General features: G+C 41.7%; 1 protein-coding gene across 1 annotated transcript; it reads right to left on the bottom strand.

The window, feature by feature from the left end:
• Positions 1-8,484: 8,484 nt before the first annotated feature.
• On the bottom strand, positions 8,485-13,119 carry LOC104294578 (granzyme A-like). The gene is made up of 5 exons (XM_009894198.1): positions 13,059-13,119; positions 12,188-12,335; positions 10,384-10,522; positions 9,422-9,691; positions 8,485-8,643 (listed from the first exon to the last, which is right to left on the bottom strand). The coding sequence occupies exons 1-5, from the start codon at positions 13,117-13,119 to the stop codon at positions 8,485-8,487; spliced, it is 777 nt and encodes a 258-aa protein (XP_009892500.1).
• Positions 13,120-13,852: the final 733 nt, after the last annotated feature.

Here is a 13,852-nt window from a genome sequence, read left to right as displayed (position 1 = left end):
CTTCTTTTCCTTGAAAGCAAGTGACTAGCCCATTCAATAATTTAAAATATGTGTGTTCCTTCCAGTGAAAACATGACAAAAGATAGTACATTTTTTTCAAGAGAAACCATTTTTCCCTATCAGTCCATCATATCAAATGTTAGTAGCTTGTCTTACTTGCTCTAGAGGAAGAATATTCCAACTCTGAAGAATAACACCACATTTATTTTCATTAAAGTAGCAAGCATGGATGAAATCCACTTTGTGTCAAGTGCCAGCACAAAGTCTTAGGTCCTGCATTTAGCTGTGATTCTTGTAAGTAATTTTACATCATCTTAGTGTCCCCACTGGGAACCACATGCCAATTCATGTAAATTGCTATGAATCATTCTAAGGCTAGGATCAGCAGACACCAGTCCAGGGGACTGTATTGTTCTGTGTATCACCCAGATCATGGTACAGAGTCTATCTAAGTATTTCTAGAGATCTAGGTTAAATGTATAACTGTAACTAAGTATAAATGATTTATTGGGAATTATTTGTTGTTTTTGTAATGGTAATGATAACTAGCTTAATTAAAAAACTGTTTTTATTGGATTTTGAATTGTTTCCTTTCCTTAAACCCACCTACTATGTTGGCAATGATCGAAAATATAAATTTTCGTCAATAATATAAATAATTTTGTAATCAACGGGTTAATAAGCCAGATGGACAGAGTCAAAGACGCATGCTGTTTGGGTCAATCTCAACAGTTAGTTCATTCATTCCTTAAAGGTACGAGTTTAATTCTGAGTGTCAGCAAACCTGGCAGGTGTCACCCTCTTACGAATTTTATTTAGTGCTTACAAGGACAAAACCCAGAATCACAGAATGGTCAGGGTTGGAAGGGACCTCTGGAGATCATCTAGTCCAACCTCCCTGCCAGAGCAGGGTCACCTACAACAGGTTGCACAGGACAGCGTCCAGGTGGGTTTGGAATGTCTCCAGAGTTGTCTCATTCAACAATGGGCCCACATTTTCCCTAGTTTTCCTTTTGTCTCCTATATACTTAAAGAAACCCTTCCTGTTGGCCTTGACATCCCTCGCCAGGTTCAATTCCAAGGCTGCCTTGGCTTTCCTTGTTTCCTCCCTGCATACCCTGACAGCATTCTTGTATTCCTCCCAAGCAGTCAGCCCCTTCTTCCACCTATTGTAAACTCCCTTCTTCCACCTGAGCCTTTTCAGAAGGTCCCTGCTCAGCCATGCAGGTCTCCTTCTTGTCTTGCCTAATTTCTTTCTCTTTGGGATGCACTGATCCCGAGCTTGGAGGAGGTGACGCTTAAATAGCAGCCAGCTCTCTAGAGCCCCCTTACCCTCTAGAGCCCTCTCCCATGGGATTTGTCCAAGCAATTCCTTGAAATGATCAAAGTTAGCCCTCCTGAAGTTTAGGGTTTCAACTTTACTTGTCATTTTGTCTATACTACACTTAATCCTGAACTCTATCTTCTCATGATCGCTGCAGCCCAGTCTGCCCCCAACCTTTACATCCTCCACCAGTCCCTCTTTGTTTGTCAGTATCAGGACCAGTAAAGCACCTCTCCTTGTAGGCTCCTCTACCACCTGAGTCAAAAAGTTGTCATCAATGCACTGGAGGAACCTCCTGGACTGTATATGCCCGGCTGTGTGGCCTTCCCAGCAGATATCAGTACCCCTTGGACTTCAACAGAAGTTTGCCTGTGTAAGACTTTCATACTGTCAACAGCTAAGTAAGGATGTCAAGATTGGTCTTCAGATGCTATTCAGATGCATGTCAGTAGTGCTATTCAAGACATTCTATCCACAGACTTTGCTTTCATTATTGGGAATGAAGAGAGGCAGGGGGTAAGGATTCACTCTTGTATTTGTATATTAAAAGCCCTGTGAGCTCAGAAACTCATATTGTTTGGATTTCTCTTTTTCTCTTTTTTTTTCTTCTGCTGGAAATTGATTTAGAGTATTTCTTGTAACTGGGGAGGAGTGGGAGATTAGGGGAGTGGAGCCCATGGAAAATTAAGCTGTGATCAAATGCATGAAAAGAGATAGGCAAAGTTAAAAGAGGCACAAGTATCTCTAGAAATGAATGTGAAACTGTCATGTCTTTAGTTCTCATCATTTTTAAAACCTCATCTTCTGCTGTTCGTAAATCATGTGGTTGCTAACTTTAGGCAGGTTGAGACCACTCATCTTTTTCACCTAGTAAGATGTTAATTTACAATAAATCTGCTACTAAACTGCTGGTTTCTGATGTCATCTCGTGTGGTCTTCAAAACAGGTTAGAAAACGGGAACGTTGATTATCAATTGAGAAATGACTACCGAGAAGCTTATGTCTAAGCATGAGAAATAACTAGTACTGTGCCTGTCTTCTCATATGAGCATGTTTTTTACAGCAGATTTTTTCAAACATTTAGAATCTGATTTAAATATTTGAAATCATGTTTTAAATAAAGTTTTTTAAAAGTTAAAAACAATTTTCTCTTTTGAATGGGAAAAAAAGCAGTGGAATTAGTCTTTTTATTGGCTGGAGAGCAGCCCTGAGGAGAAGGACCTGGGCATGCTGATTGATGAGAAGCTCAGCATGAGCCAGCAATGTGCAGTTGCAGCCCAGAAGGCCAACTGTATCCTGGGCTGCATCAAAAGAAGTGTGGCCAGCAGGTCAAGGGAGGTGATCCTGCCCCTCTACTCCACTCTCGTGAGACCCCACCTGGAGTACTGCATCCACCTCTGGAGTCCCCAACATAAGAAGGATATGGACCTGCTGGAGCGTGTCCAGAGGAGAGCCACGAGGATGATCTGAGGGCTGGAGCTCCTCTCCTATGAGGAGAGGCTGAGAGAGTTGGGGCTGTTCAGCCTGGAGAAGAGAAGGCTCTGGGGAGATCTTATTGCGGCCTTCCAGTACCTAAAGGGGCCTACAGGAGAGCTGGGGAGGGACTTTTTACTAGGGCATGTAGTGACAGGACATAGGGGAATGGCTATAAACTGGAAGAGGGCAGGTTTAGATTAAACATTAGGAAGAAGTTTTTCACTTTGAGGGTGGTGAGACACTGGCACAGGTTGCCCAGAGAGGCTGTTGAGGCCCCATCCCTGGAGGTGTTCAAGGTCAGGCTGGATGTGGCCTTGGGCAACCTGCTCTAGTGGGAGGTGTCCCTGCCCATGGCAGGGGGGTTGGAACTCGATGATCTTTATTGTCCTTTCCAACCTAAACCCTTCTATGATTCTATGATATGTTTTTTGGATTCTCCCAGAAATTCTCTGTCTTTCCTTTGATGGTACCTAAATGCTATTGGTTTGCCAAATACAAGGAAGAGAAGTATACCACAGGATGGGGGGCTGTGTTGGGGAAGGAGCTGGTCAATATTGAAGCTAAGCATATTTGTTGGATGCTCAATTGTCAAAATAAGAAAATACATTTCTTTCAGACTAAGAAGTGCTCATTTCTTAATTAATTATGCTTGTTCATTAACGAGTTGTCAAGCTGTATTGTCCCAGAAATATTTTAACATAATATCTAGAAGTGGGAGAATCACTAATTTCAGTAGACCTAACCAACAGCCCATAAATATGAGAGAATCTTCTGTGTGTGACCTATAGGTCTATTGTGTGACCATGTCTGAGAAAGCATTTAAGCGTGCATTTAAGTTCCAGTTGGTGACTAATCTGGAGTGCAGCTAAACATAGACTGCAGTGCCTTTTCTGGATGTGCTTCTTTTCTAGATAGGCTCCTTTACTGTCAGTTTATTTCACATGGCAAATACCTATCTTCCTGTAATAGGAATTTAAAGACTTGAGTAAGCAGAATCACAGAATCACAGAATGGTCAGGGTTGGAAGGGACCTCTGGAGATCATCTAGTCCAACCCCCCTGCCAGAGCAGGGTCACCTACAGCAGTTGCACAGGACAGCGTCTGGGCGGGTTTTGAATGGCTCCAGAGTGGGAGACTCCACCACCTCTCTGGGCAGCCTGTTCCAGTGCTCCACTACCCTCAAAGTAAAGAAGTTCCTTCTCATGTTAAGATGGAACTTCCTATGTTCAAGTTTATGCCCATTACCCCTCGTCCTATCACTGGGCGCCACTGAAAAAAGACTGCTCCCATCCCCCTGGCATCCTCCTGTTAAGTATTTGTAAGTATTAATAAGATCCCCCCTCAATCTTCTTTTCTCTAGACTAAAGAGACCCAAGTCCCTCAGCCTTTCTCCATAGGAGAGATGTTCCAGTCCCCTAATCATCTTTGTTGCCCTTTGCTGGACCCTCTCCAGCAGTTCCCTGTCCTTCTTGAACTGGGGAGCCCAGAACTGGATGCAGTACTCCAGATGCGGCCTCACCAGGGCAGAGTAGAGGGGGAGGATGACCTCCCTCGACCTGCTGGCCACACTCTTCTTGATGCACCCCAGGATGCCATTCGCCTTCTTGGCCGCCAGGGCACATTGCTGGCTCATGGTCATCCTGTTGTCCACCAGGACTCCCAGGTCCCTTTCCACAGAGCTGCTCTCCAGGAGGTCAGCCCCCAACCTGTACTGGTGCATGGGGTTATTCCTCCCCAGATGCAGCACCCTACACTTGCACTTGTTGAATTTCATCAGGTTTCTCTCTGCCGAACTCTCCAGCCTGTCCAGGTCTCGCTGTATGGTGGCACAGCCTTCTGGCGTGTCAGCCACTCCTCCCAGTTTTGTGTCATCAGCAAACTTGCTGATGATACACTCTATCCCTTCATCCAGATCATCGATGAATATGTTGAACAAGACTGGGCCCAGTACTGACCCCTGAGGGACACCACTTGTTACTAACCTCCAACTAGACTCTGCGCCACTAACCACAACCCTCTGAGCTCTATCTGTAAGCCAGTTCTCAATCCACCTCACTGTCCGTTCATCTAAGCCACACTTCCTAAGCTTTCCTGTGAGGATGATGTGGGAGACAGTGTCGACAGCCTTGCTGAAGTCAAGGTAGACAACATCCACTGCCCTCCCCTCATCCACCCATCTAGTTACTTCGTCATAGAAGGCTATCAGATTAGTCAGACATGACTTCCCCTTGGTGAATCCATGTTGACTACTTCTGATAATCTTCTTTTCATCCAGGTGCTTTGAGATGACTCCCAGAACAAGCTGCTCCATCATCTTTCCAGGGATGGAAGTGAGGCTGACCGGCCTGTAGTTTCCTGGGTCATCCTTCCTGCCCTTTTTGAAGACTGGAGTGACATTGGCTATCCTCCAGTCCTCAGGCACCTCACCTGTCCTCCAGGACCTTTCAAAGATAATGGAGAGAGGCCCAGCAATGACTTCCCCCAGCTCCCTCAGCACACAGCATGATTCTGCTTTACTGATCTTTTGCAGGTAATGTTGCTGAATACTTGCAGGTATAGAGTGTACAATTGGTGAAAGTGTATTGCTCTTGCATAGCTGCCTTATTCTGCAGCGGTCTTGACATATGAAGTCTTGGGCAAATGTGAAATCCTGACTTCCTCCCTGTAGAATATGGCATATTTTTAGCCCATTGCATGTTGCATGCCTGCTATATCGTTCAGGCCCAGACTGAGACAGAAATCAGAACCCATTTCTAAGAAGTCAACTTGTCGTGCACCTGAGGTCTGTATGCACTGGAGGCTGAGTCTGAAGAGGTAGCCCAGAGGATTAAGCAAAATTTAAGTTGCCTAAACTCAGGCCGTCATCCCCGCAGTCCTATACAAGGTCAAGCACTGTACAACACATGGAATCCAAAACTTCAGGACAAAAATCGTTTTACAAGAGGAAAAACTTCTGTATCCATACAGGGCATGTGTCTTCCCAAGTATACCAATATGACAAAGTGATTGTCTGCAATGCAGTGAAATAGATTAAAGAAACTCAGGCTCGGGAATCCTTTTGATTCTGCATATAAATACACTAAATAGTCTGTAGCAGGCAGTCCCCTGTTCTTCAGTCACTATATGGTCTGACTTGATGCTGCCTACCTAAATGTTGCATTAGTTCGTGTAATGTAATTTGTACCTGTTCATTTCCCCCAGTTATCTCATATACCCACAGAGAGAAAAAATTGTTACATTCTAGATGTCAAAATGACATTAAATGATCATAACATTTTTCCTAGTTGTTACATAAACTTGCATGGGCTCCATCCCGTAGTGGTGGACCTGTATTGGGAATAAGTTTGTGACTCTCGATCAGAGAAAGTCCCAGCCTAGATGAAAACTCAGTTCCATCTCCTTGCTTCTGCTTTTTTCCCCAGATTCCACTTCTGGCAGTGGTGACAGAGGCTTGCATGTTTTCTTTACCATGTAAGTGCAGTTCCACTGGCTCATTTTGCACAATTCACTAAATAGCACTCATGTAAAAAAATTGGTTTTTAAAAGTATTCTGGGGTAGATCCTAAATTTCAAGCTAGGGGAAGAAGGCCGCACATTTTTTTCTTGCACATTTCTTCATGCAATGTAAACATCATCTTGGTCAGAACCTCTCCTTCTGACCCCACTTGGGTCAGAACTACTGCCTGAAAAATGGAGAAATACTGGATGATAGTCTTTGAATGGGATTTTCTACTGACAAGGGTGCTGCCTGTGATTTCCAGGGAAGAGGAAGAAGCAGACCAAAGAGGAAGCAGTAATGGGCAAATATTATAGCAGGATGAAAGAGAGACAGTGAAAAAATAGGCAAAGAGGAAAGAAATTGATTAAGACTAATGTATGGGAGGAGTGAAATAGCCCTAGGTGATCAGTTGTCTTGAAGATCAGCTCAGACTTTTCACTAGATTGATAAGGATATTTTTGTTTTCTGAAGGTTTTTAGAATCAGTTCCTTCCTCAGCAAGGGTTTGGTAATTTGCAAGAATAGAAGTCTGGACTTGGCTTACTTATTTCCTGTGTGTTTAAAGACAGAATCAAAGTCACCACTTCTGGTGTTGGTACCAGTCAGTGGGCCAAATTGTCCTCTCAGTTTCACTGATGCAACCTTATTTGGCTGGGAATTCTCTTTGCTCCTGCTTTACTTCTGTGTTTGTGTGTGCCTCTGTGTCTGTGTTACTGTGCTTATTTGTATGTTCAAGAGTCAGAACAAACATTTTAGCAATAAGAATAAGTGATGTGGAAAATTCTCACTGTGTAACATTGGTAATGGACAGAAACCATAAAAGAAGATGTTCAGCATGAAAACTTTCAGTAAAGATCCCTGTGGTTTAGGCTTTCTCCTTTCTTTACCCTTCATTATTCCTCTGTGACAAAACTATTGTTTCTTTTCAACAAGAGCAGGTGAAGGCAGTTGTGTAAAAAAGTTACAGTCTGTATTTTCCCATTTTGTGTTTGTAAGTGATGTTTAATTGCTCATGATGAACCAAGCAATCATTTTTTAGTTAAAATCAATACAAGATTTCCCCATCCTTTGAATTTCCTCTGCTTTCTGTAACGGCTGCTTCCAAGTAAAAAATCCCCAAAGCAACACAAAATGAAACCAAGCCCTTTTTGAGGTGTTCATGGCATTGAAAGTGATCATATGTGTTAGTAAGTGCTAGTGTGTTAACAGAGAGATAGGCAGAAGCATTTTTCACAGTAGATCTGTTTGCTTTTTAACAAGTGGTTGTTGAAGCACTTAAAAATTTCACTGCATATCTGAAACAGCAGTAATGGCATCATAAAATTAAGATTGTTTTAAGTTAGGAACAGCACTATATCCTACTGGAATATCCTACTGATATTCCAGCTGAGACACATCCTGTCATTCCTCTGGAGGATGGGTATTCAGCTGATATTTTAACTTAATGTTGCCGATCTTGGTGCATTCTACAAACCTATTGCACATCCAAAACATGATGTACACAGTCTGTCTGTACTGCAACATACAGGGCTTTCCACATAAACCAACAGCTGCAAGCAGTAGATTTTTATTGCCATTTTCTTTATTGAATGCAAAGTACATAAAAGGGTGAAATCTAAAGGTTTCAAATACAAGACAGTTAGGAAATGCACACTTACTATGTCCCACAATCAAATGCAGTTGCTGAAACTTAATTTTCTGAACCTTAGCAGTCCCCTACACCTGTGAAATCAGGAGCTCTACTGCAGAGAAACTACCAAATTTTTCAGGTGTCTGGAGTTGTACCTGGCATTGCACTAATTTTCAGGGTTATTTGCAGTGGTCCAGATACAGAAGAGTGCAGTATAGACTCAGCATGCAGTGAAGGCAGAAACAGATGGATTAGATTCCTGGTCAGAAATACCCGTCCATGTGAGCTCAGTCCAAATGTGCAATGCAAGAATGATGAAAGCCTGAGTCACAAATACCTGTTGTAGCAGAGCACTGTGTTCTGGCTCTATTAAGATCACATCTGCACTTATAACAGACAAAAATATTTTAATCTATAAGGACATCAGGCTGCTAAGATTCAGTGTGGGCATAGCTCTTTTACTGGTATACTGAAGCTATTTTAAAAAGCATATTTCAAAACTGGATATTGTTACCCAAGTACAAAGCAGGAAATCACTTGGTCACATCCTGATCTATTATGCTCCCCCTATGGTTTTCCTTATCCACTGAAGGTATTGCTTTGTGAGTCGAGTGTAGATACCAGGGCCATCAACAGCGCCACATTTGTTTGCCTTCCCAAAAGCAGTGATGCCTCTCAGCTCATTATTGCACCTCAAGGGTCCGCCAGAATCCCCCTGGAAAAATGGAAAGAAAATTGTCATTCAGATTTACAAAAGCTAAAAAATACTTCTTTTAAATAGAATTTGCACCAATTGCATTAAGGAAATAAAAATGTAGATGGTGCTATTGTGGATTTCTTTTTTTTTCCTCCTTGGAAGGTAAGATTTTCCTTAGCAAAAAAGGAAAAAATACTTCAATCTGATCTTTAAAGTGTGACTAATGGGAAATGAATCTAGCTCAGTGCTAAGGAGTAGTTAGTCTTTTGGGATATGAAAAGAAAAAGCTGGAAACTTTACTCTTGAAAAGCAGAAAGTCTCTAGAAATTGGTACCTTTTTTGTAACATTGTTAATTCAATATTTAAATCTTTTAATATGTGCTAGTTCTTACACAGTTCTGCGTTTGACTTGGGGCTCAGTCAAAATGCTTTTTATTAGCCAAACCTGTTTTGAAGCCCTCTGACATCAGGGAAGTTGTTCCATTGAGGTTGGCTGCTTGAGAAGGGGCTCATAAGCTATTTTGTGGAGATTTTTCTATTAAAATCATTTTATTGAAGAACAGAATAGCTATTTGCCATGGCTGGATAAAAACACAGTATCCTAAGTCTGTGAAGAGGGATTTATCAATCAGAAGTTTTGATTTTAAGGCTTAGAAGAACAAGCCTAGCTAAATTCACTCATTTTTAATAAAAGTCTTCATTGAAGAGAGGCAGAAATTATAAATGTGTAAAAGCTAGTACTTTGTATTTTATTTTTAATATAATCTATCTGGATATAGACAGCAAATATACTCACATGACATGAGTCCTTTCCTCCTTTCTTATCGCCTGCACATATCATGTTGTCTGTTATAACAGGGTTGTTTTTATAATGACGATTGTTACTGCAGATTTCCCTACTGATGACAGTGATGTTGACCTCCCTCAAGATATCAGAAAGCCGCTTCTGATTGCCAGTTTGTCCCCATCCTGTTACTGTGCAAATTGTTCCTGGTTCGGGATCATCATCTGAGTCAGGCAGGTCAATCACTTTCACAGCTTTAGTAATTTTTGCTCTTTTCTGAAGCTGTAGAAGATATGGAAAATAGTTATTCTGGGGCAGAGTCTAACAGAGGCCCCTGCATGTTAACCATTGGATCGTTCCCATTACGGTAATGGGGGATTCCTGCAACCCCTTTTTGAGACTCCTCTGTTCTTTGTGACAGGATTTGTGTAATCAGTCTAAGAATCAGGAAAATGAACATTGTTTGTCTCATGAAAACCCTGATTCTGATGAAGTATTAGCTTTAAAGAATAACCTATTTTACTTCTGTGGTTCTTAGACCACTGGGAAGACAAAATAGCAGTAGTCAGTGAAACTGGCAAAACTGAGAATCAGAGAAATCTGAAATTTTTAATTAGAACTCTTTTTCAGACAGAACATTAGGACTTTTAACCAAGTTATTTCATACTATGTGTGAAATACACTCCTTTCTGTGGACAATATTTATTCTACCACTGAGAAGCCAGAAATTGGAGCATCTTGGTCAAGCTCCAGAATTTTTCTGCTTCTAGCATTGGCATGCATTACAGGAGTTTTTAATTGCCTTAGTTCCCAGTGCATCCTGAGTTCCCCAGTCTTCTGGATTAGCAGACCAGACTACATCACCCCAGAAAAAAAGTCACCCGAAACCCCCTTAGCTCATCTCCCTCACAAGAAGGAAGAAACTGATACATCGTAAGAGAGGCATATTCCATAAGTGATGCGTAAATCTATACCTGCAGCAGCATAAGGTCATTTTCCTTACAACTGGAACAGTAGCACGGGTGGCGAATTTGTTTGGCAATCTGAAAAAACTGTTTTTCTTTTTCTTTTTTTTCCTGTGAATGAGCTCCGAGAACAACTTCGCCTCCTTCCCTGAGAAGAGAGACAACATGGTTAGTGGGATTCACTTGCTGTAACTCCATAATTCTTTGCTGTTAAATGTGGTGCTGTAATGTCCAGCTGCTACAGAATATCTTTTTTTAAAGCCTGAAAAGCATCAGTAATTTAGACAAATGTAAAAGATGACCCTATTTCTACAAGTAGTTTAAAAAAAAATGACTCAGGGAATCAAAATTGATGCTATCTTATTTTCAACTTCCCAGGAGCATAGACAGGGTTCAGGTACTTGACTCTGCACCTACATTGTTTCCCTTGGGAACTGAATGCGAGGTAGATATATCAGCTTTGCTGTGGGTAGTGGTCTCAGTAACCGTGTTTTTTGCAATTTGTGCTGAAAATGTGGGAGAATAGCTCACAGCACTGTTAGTTCAGAGATCATCATGACTGGATTGAATTGTACCATTGCTTTGCCCTAACACCATTTCAACACCATTTTTTGAGACCATGTGAGACATACCTGATTCCCTTTCTCTAACTTGTTCTTCAAATTCACATACTTGCTAGATACCGAAGTGCTGACAGTTGTGCCTGCTGGGGATCTCTGGTAGAGAAACCAGGAGTCTAGCACTCCTTGGTCAAGCAGTCCAAGCAGAACTTTATATGAGAACCACAGGTATGGCTGTTTGTGGGGGAACAATGTACGTTACGACTGAATGGGAGAATATTCTTTGAGCAGATATGTAGGCTGGCCCTCGTTTGCAACTTACTGCAGCGAACACAACCCTGAGGAAGAGATTGCTCCTTTCCTTCAACTACTATGAGCTGTTGACTGAGCATCATTAGGTTAATTATTTATTGTATTTTCTCTTAAATGCGGTCTCATTTGGAAACACTCTTTACCTTATGTTAATATGACAGCTTTTGGGCCCTATGCTCTCTTTGTAGTAGGTCCCATATATCTTCTTGTTTGGATGGAGACAGGAGAGACGGATACATTTATCTGATGTCTGCAGATTCCAGTGATTCACTGGTCCTGGGCAGGACATCGAGACAGCCTGTGTGAGGTCTGGCTCAGCAGCAGCTCCACTCCTCCTCACAAAGGCAAGGGGTAAGATATGTCATTTAAACCTCACATCTTGCCTTGCTGAGGGACTCTGCAGGGCCAAACAGCCATTTGCATCTCGAGTCAGACAGGAAGAAGAAAGGTTGGCTGACAAACCAACATATCCATCTCTCAGAGTATCCTGCTATCTGTCTGGAGGATTTTTGCTCCTGTATCACTGCCTACTGTCTGTTTCTGTGGTGAACTGCATATCTTTCACAGAATAAAATGACAAGAATTTATTTCTGTTTTCTGAGCAGCTATTTAAACTGGCCAGTCGTCTGGCCTAGTGCACTGGTTGCCTGAGAAAACAGGGATAAATCTTTGCCCCAAATTCACTACTTCAGTGTTGCTATTCTGTGCTTATATGCAGCTAGAGGCTTGTAATGCGTCTCTTCAGTGAAGATCAGTATATCTTGTAATTATTTTTTACTGACTGAAGCACATTTGTCATTATAAATTATAAAACACAGTAATCAGAACATGATTGTGGTCATGCTAAATGCACAAAATCACCAGGGTTATTAACTCTCCTTCTTGAAGAGAGACACCAGATACTCAGTAAGGACACTCTCTGGCTATGAGTAAGAACTTACACCTTACAGTGGGCAGCTGTTAACACCCAGTCTTCCTTGATCAGAGCTCCTCCACAAATAAGCTTTTTATTTGCTCCGCGGATTAGGGCCATAAATGGTCTTGAGTGTGGTGGTACTTCATATCCTCCAATGATATCCACACACAAACCTAAAAATAAAAATAAGCCAAAATACACACAGCTGGGCTAACAAATACTGTAAGACACTTGAAGTCTCTTAGGAAAAACAGTTAACGTAATTATAAAGTGTACAAGTATGTACGTATGTAACAATGCTGGTCTTCAGGGTAGACTTAAAATTGCTCAGCAATACTACTTCTGTATGTTTCATTGGGACCAAAGTTAGGTTAGTGGGGTGAGCTTTGACAAGAAAAACACCAAATTATTGTTGCTTTTGCACAGATTTCTTTTCCTGAAGTTCACTGCTATGGTTAATTTCTTAGCTTTCATTGTGAGTAACAACCTCAGATCTGCCACATGATAAACGTTGTATAATATGTGACTTATGTGGACACCTGGAAACTGGCCTATGTAATGTAAGTCACATTACATGAACCTGTTTTTCAGAAAAACAGACAATCAAAAGATTAATATAAGTCTAGGCCTCTGGAGAGAAAGGTTAGATAAACATTATGTTAACTCCTCTGAATGCCTCCAAATAGCCTGTCCTCTGTGCAGCTTTAATTAATACTACCCATTCAGAAATTATTTTGTTTGTACGAGAGATCAAATGCATGCAGACAATGGAAAAGAGCTATTAATAAGAACTTAAATAATAGTTGTGTCTACTTCCTTTATATTGGTAGATGTTGTCTTAACTGGAACTCTGTACATCAGCATTTACCTTCAAAAGGGTGGAACTGGGCACTTACCTCCACGAATTACCAGGAGAATGGCAGCAGCAGAGGTGGACAGGGTGAGAAAAGCTCCCATGATGTCTGTCTGGTGTTCCCCCTTAGTCACTGTTCAATATATATCTCTAAATGAAAAGGAAGTGGGTTTTGTTTTTCCTCTTAAGGATATTTCACATTTGTAACTGTGACAAAGGCAAAAAACCTCCCCAACAACATAGCTTACAGCAGAGGTGTTAGTGAGAAATTGCATCATCTGTTGTGGTTTGAAGACAGGATCTGCCCCCTTCATGTTCTCTCTGTGGCATTTGCAGAGAGCTAATATATGAGTACTGGGGTGAAACCTTCCAAGCCACTATGTGTCCAGTTACACCGTGGGACTCAACTCATATAAATTTAGGCTTGAGTCAGTTGCCCGCATGAAGACATATACTTTCATTCTAGACACCCCAGGTGGCTTCCAGGTCAGAGATGAATCCCAGCTCATTCCCCATTAGCTACCTGTGCTGTTCAGAAGCCACTCAGGGCCAATGAATCTGATGCTTGGTCTTTTCAGCATCTGATCCTACCTCATTAGCTTTGCAATGGATGGCCACCCATATAACACTGAGTGTGGTTTAGTGGCCTAGAGCTAAGGGTATAATGCTATTTAAAGTGTCTTAAGGTGTCTTAGATCTGCCTCCTGGTAAAGAGGTCTTCTGTAGATGCTGTGTCAGATTTGCCAGGCCTGTGCCTATATCTGGGAAACCCAGGGTATCTCAAATGTCACTAAATGCCTAGTTTTAGGCAATTGAGAACTTGCACATCCCCTGTAT

The sequence above is a fragment of the Charadrius vociferus genome, unplaced genomic scaffold (genome assembly GCF_000708025.1).
Source record: "Charadrius vociferus isolate BGI_N301 unplaced genomic scaffold, ASM70802v2 scaffold70, whole genome shotgun sequence".
Taxonomy (NCBI): domain Eukaryota; kingdom Metazoa; phylum Chordata; class Aves; order Charadriiformes; family Charadriidae; genus Charadrius; species Charadrius vociferus.
This window is presented reverse-complemented; position numbering and strand designations above follow the sequence as displayed.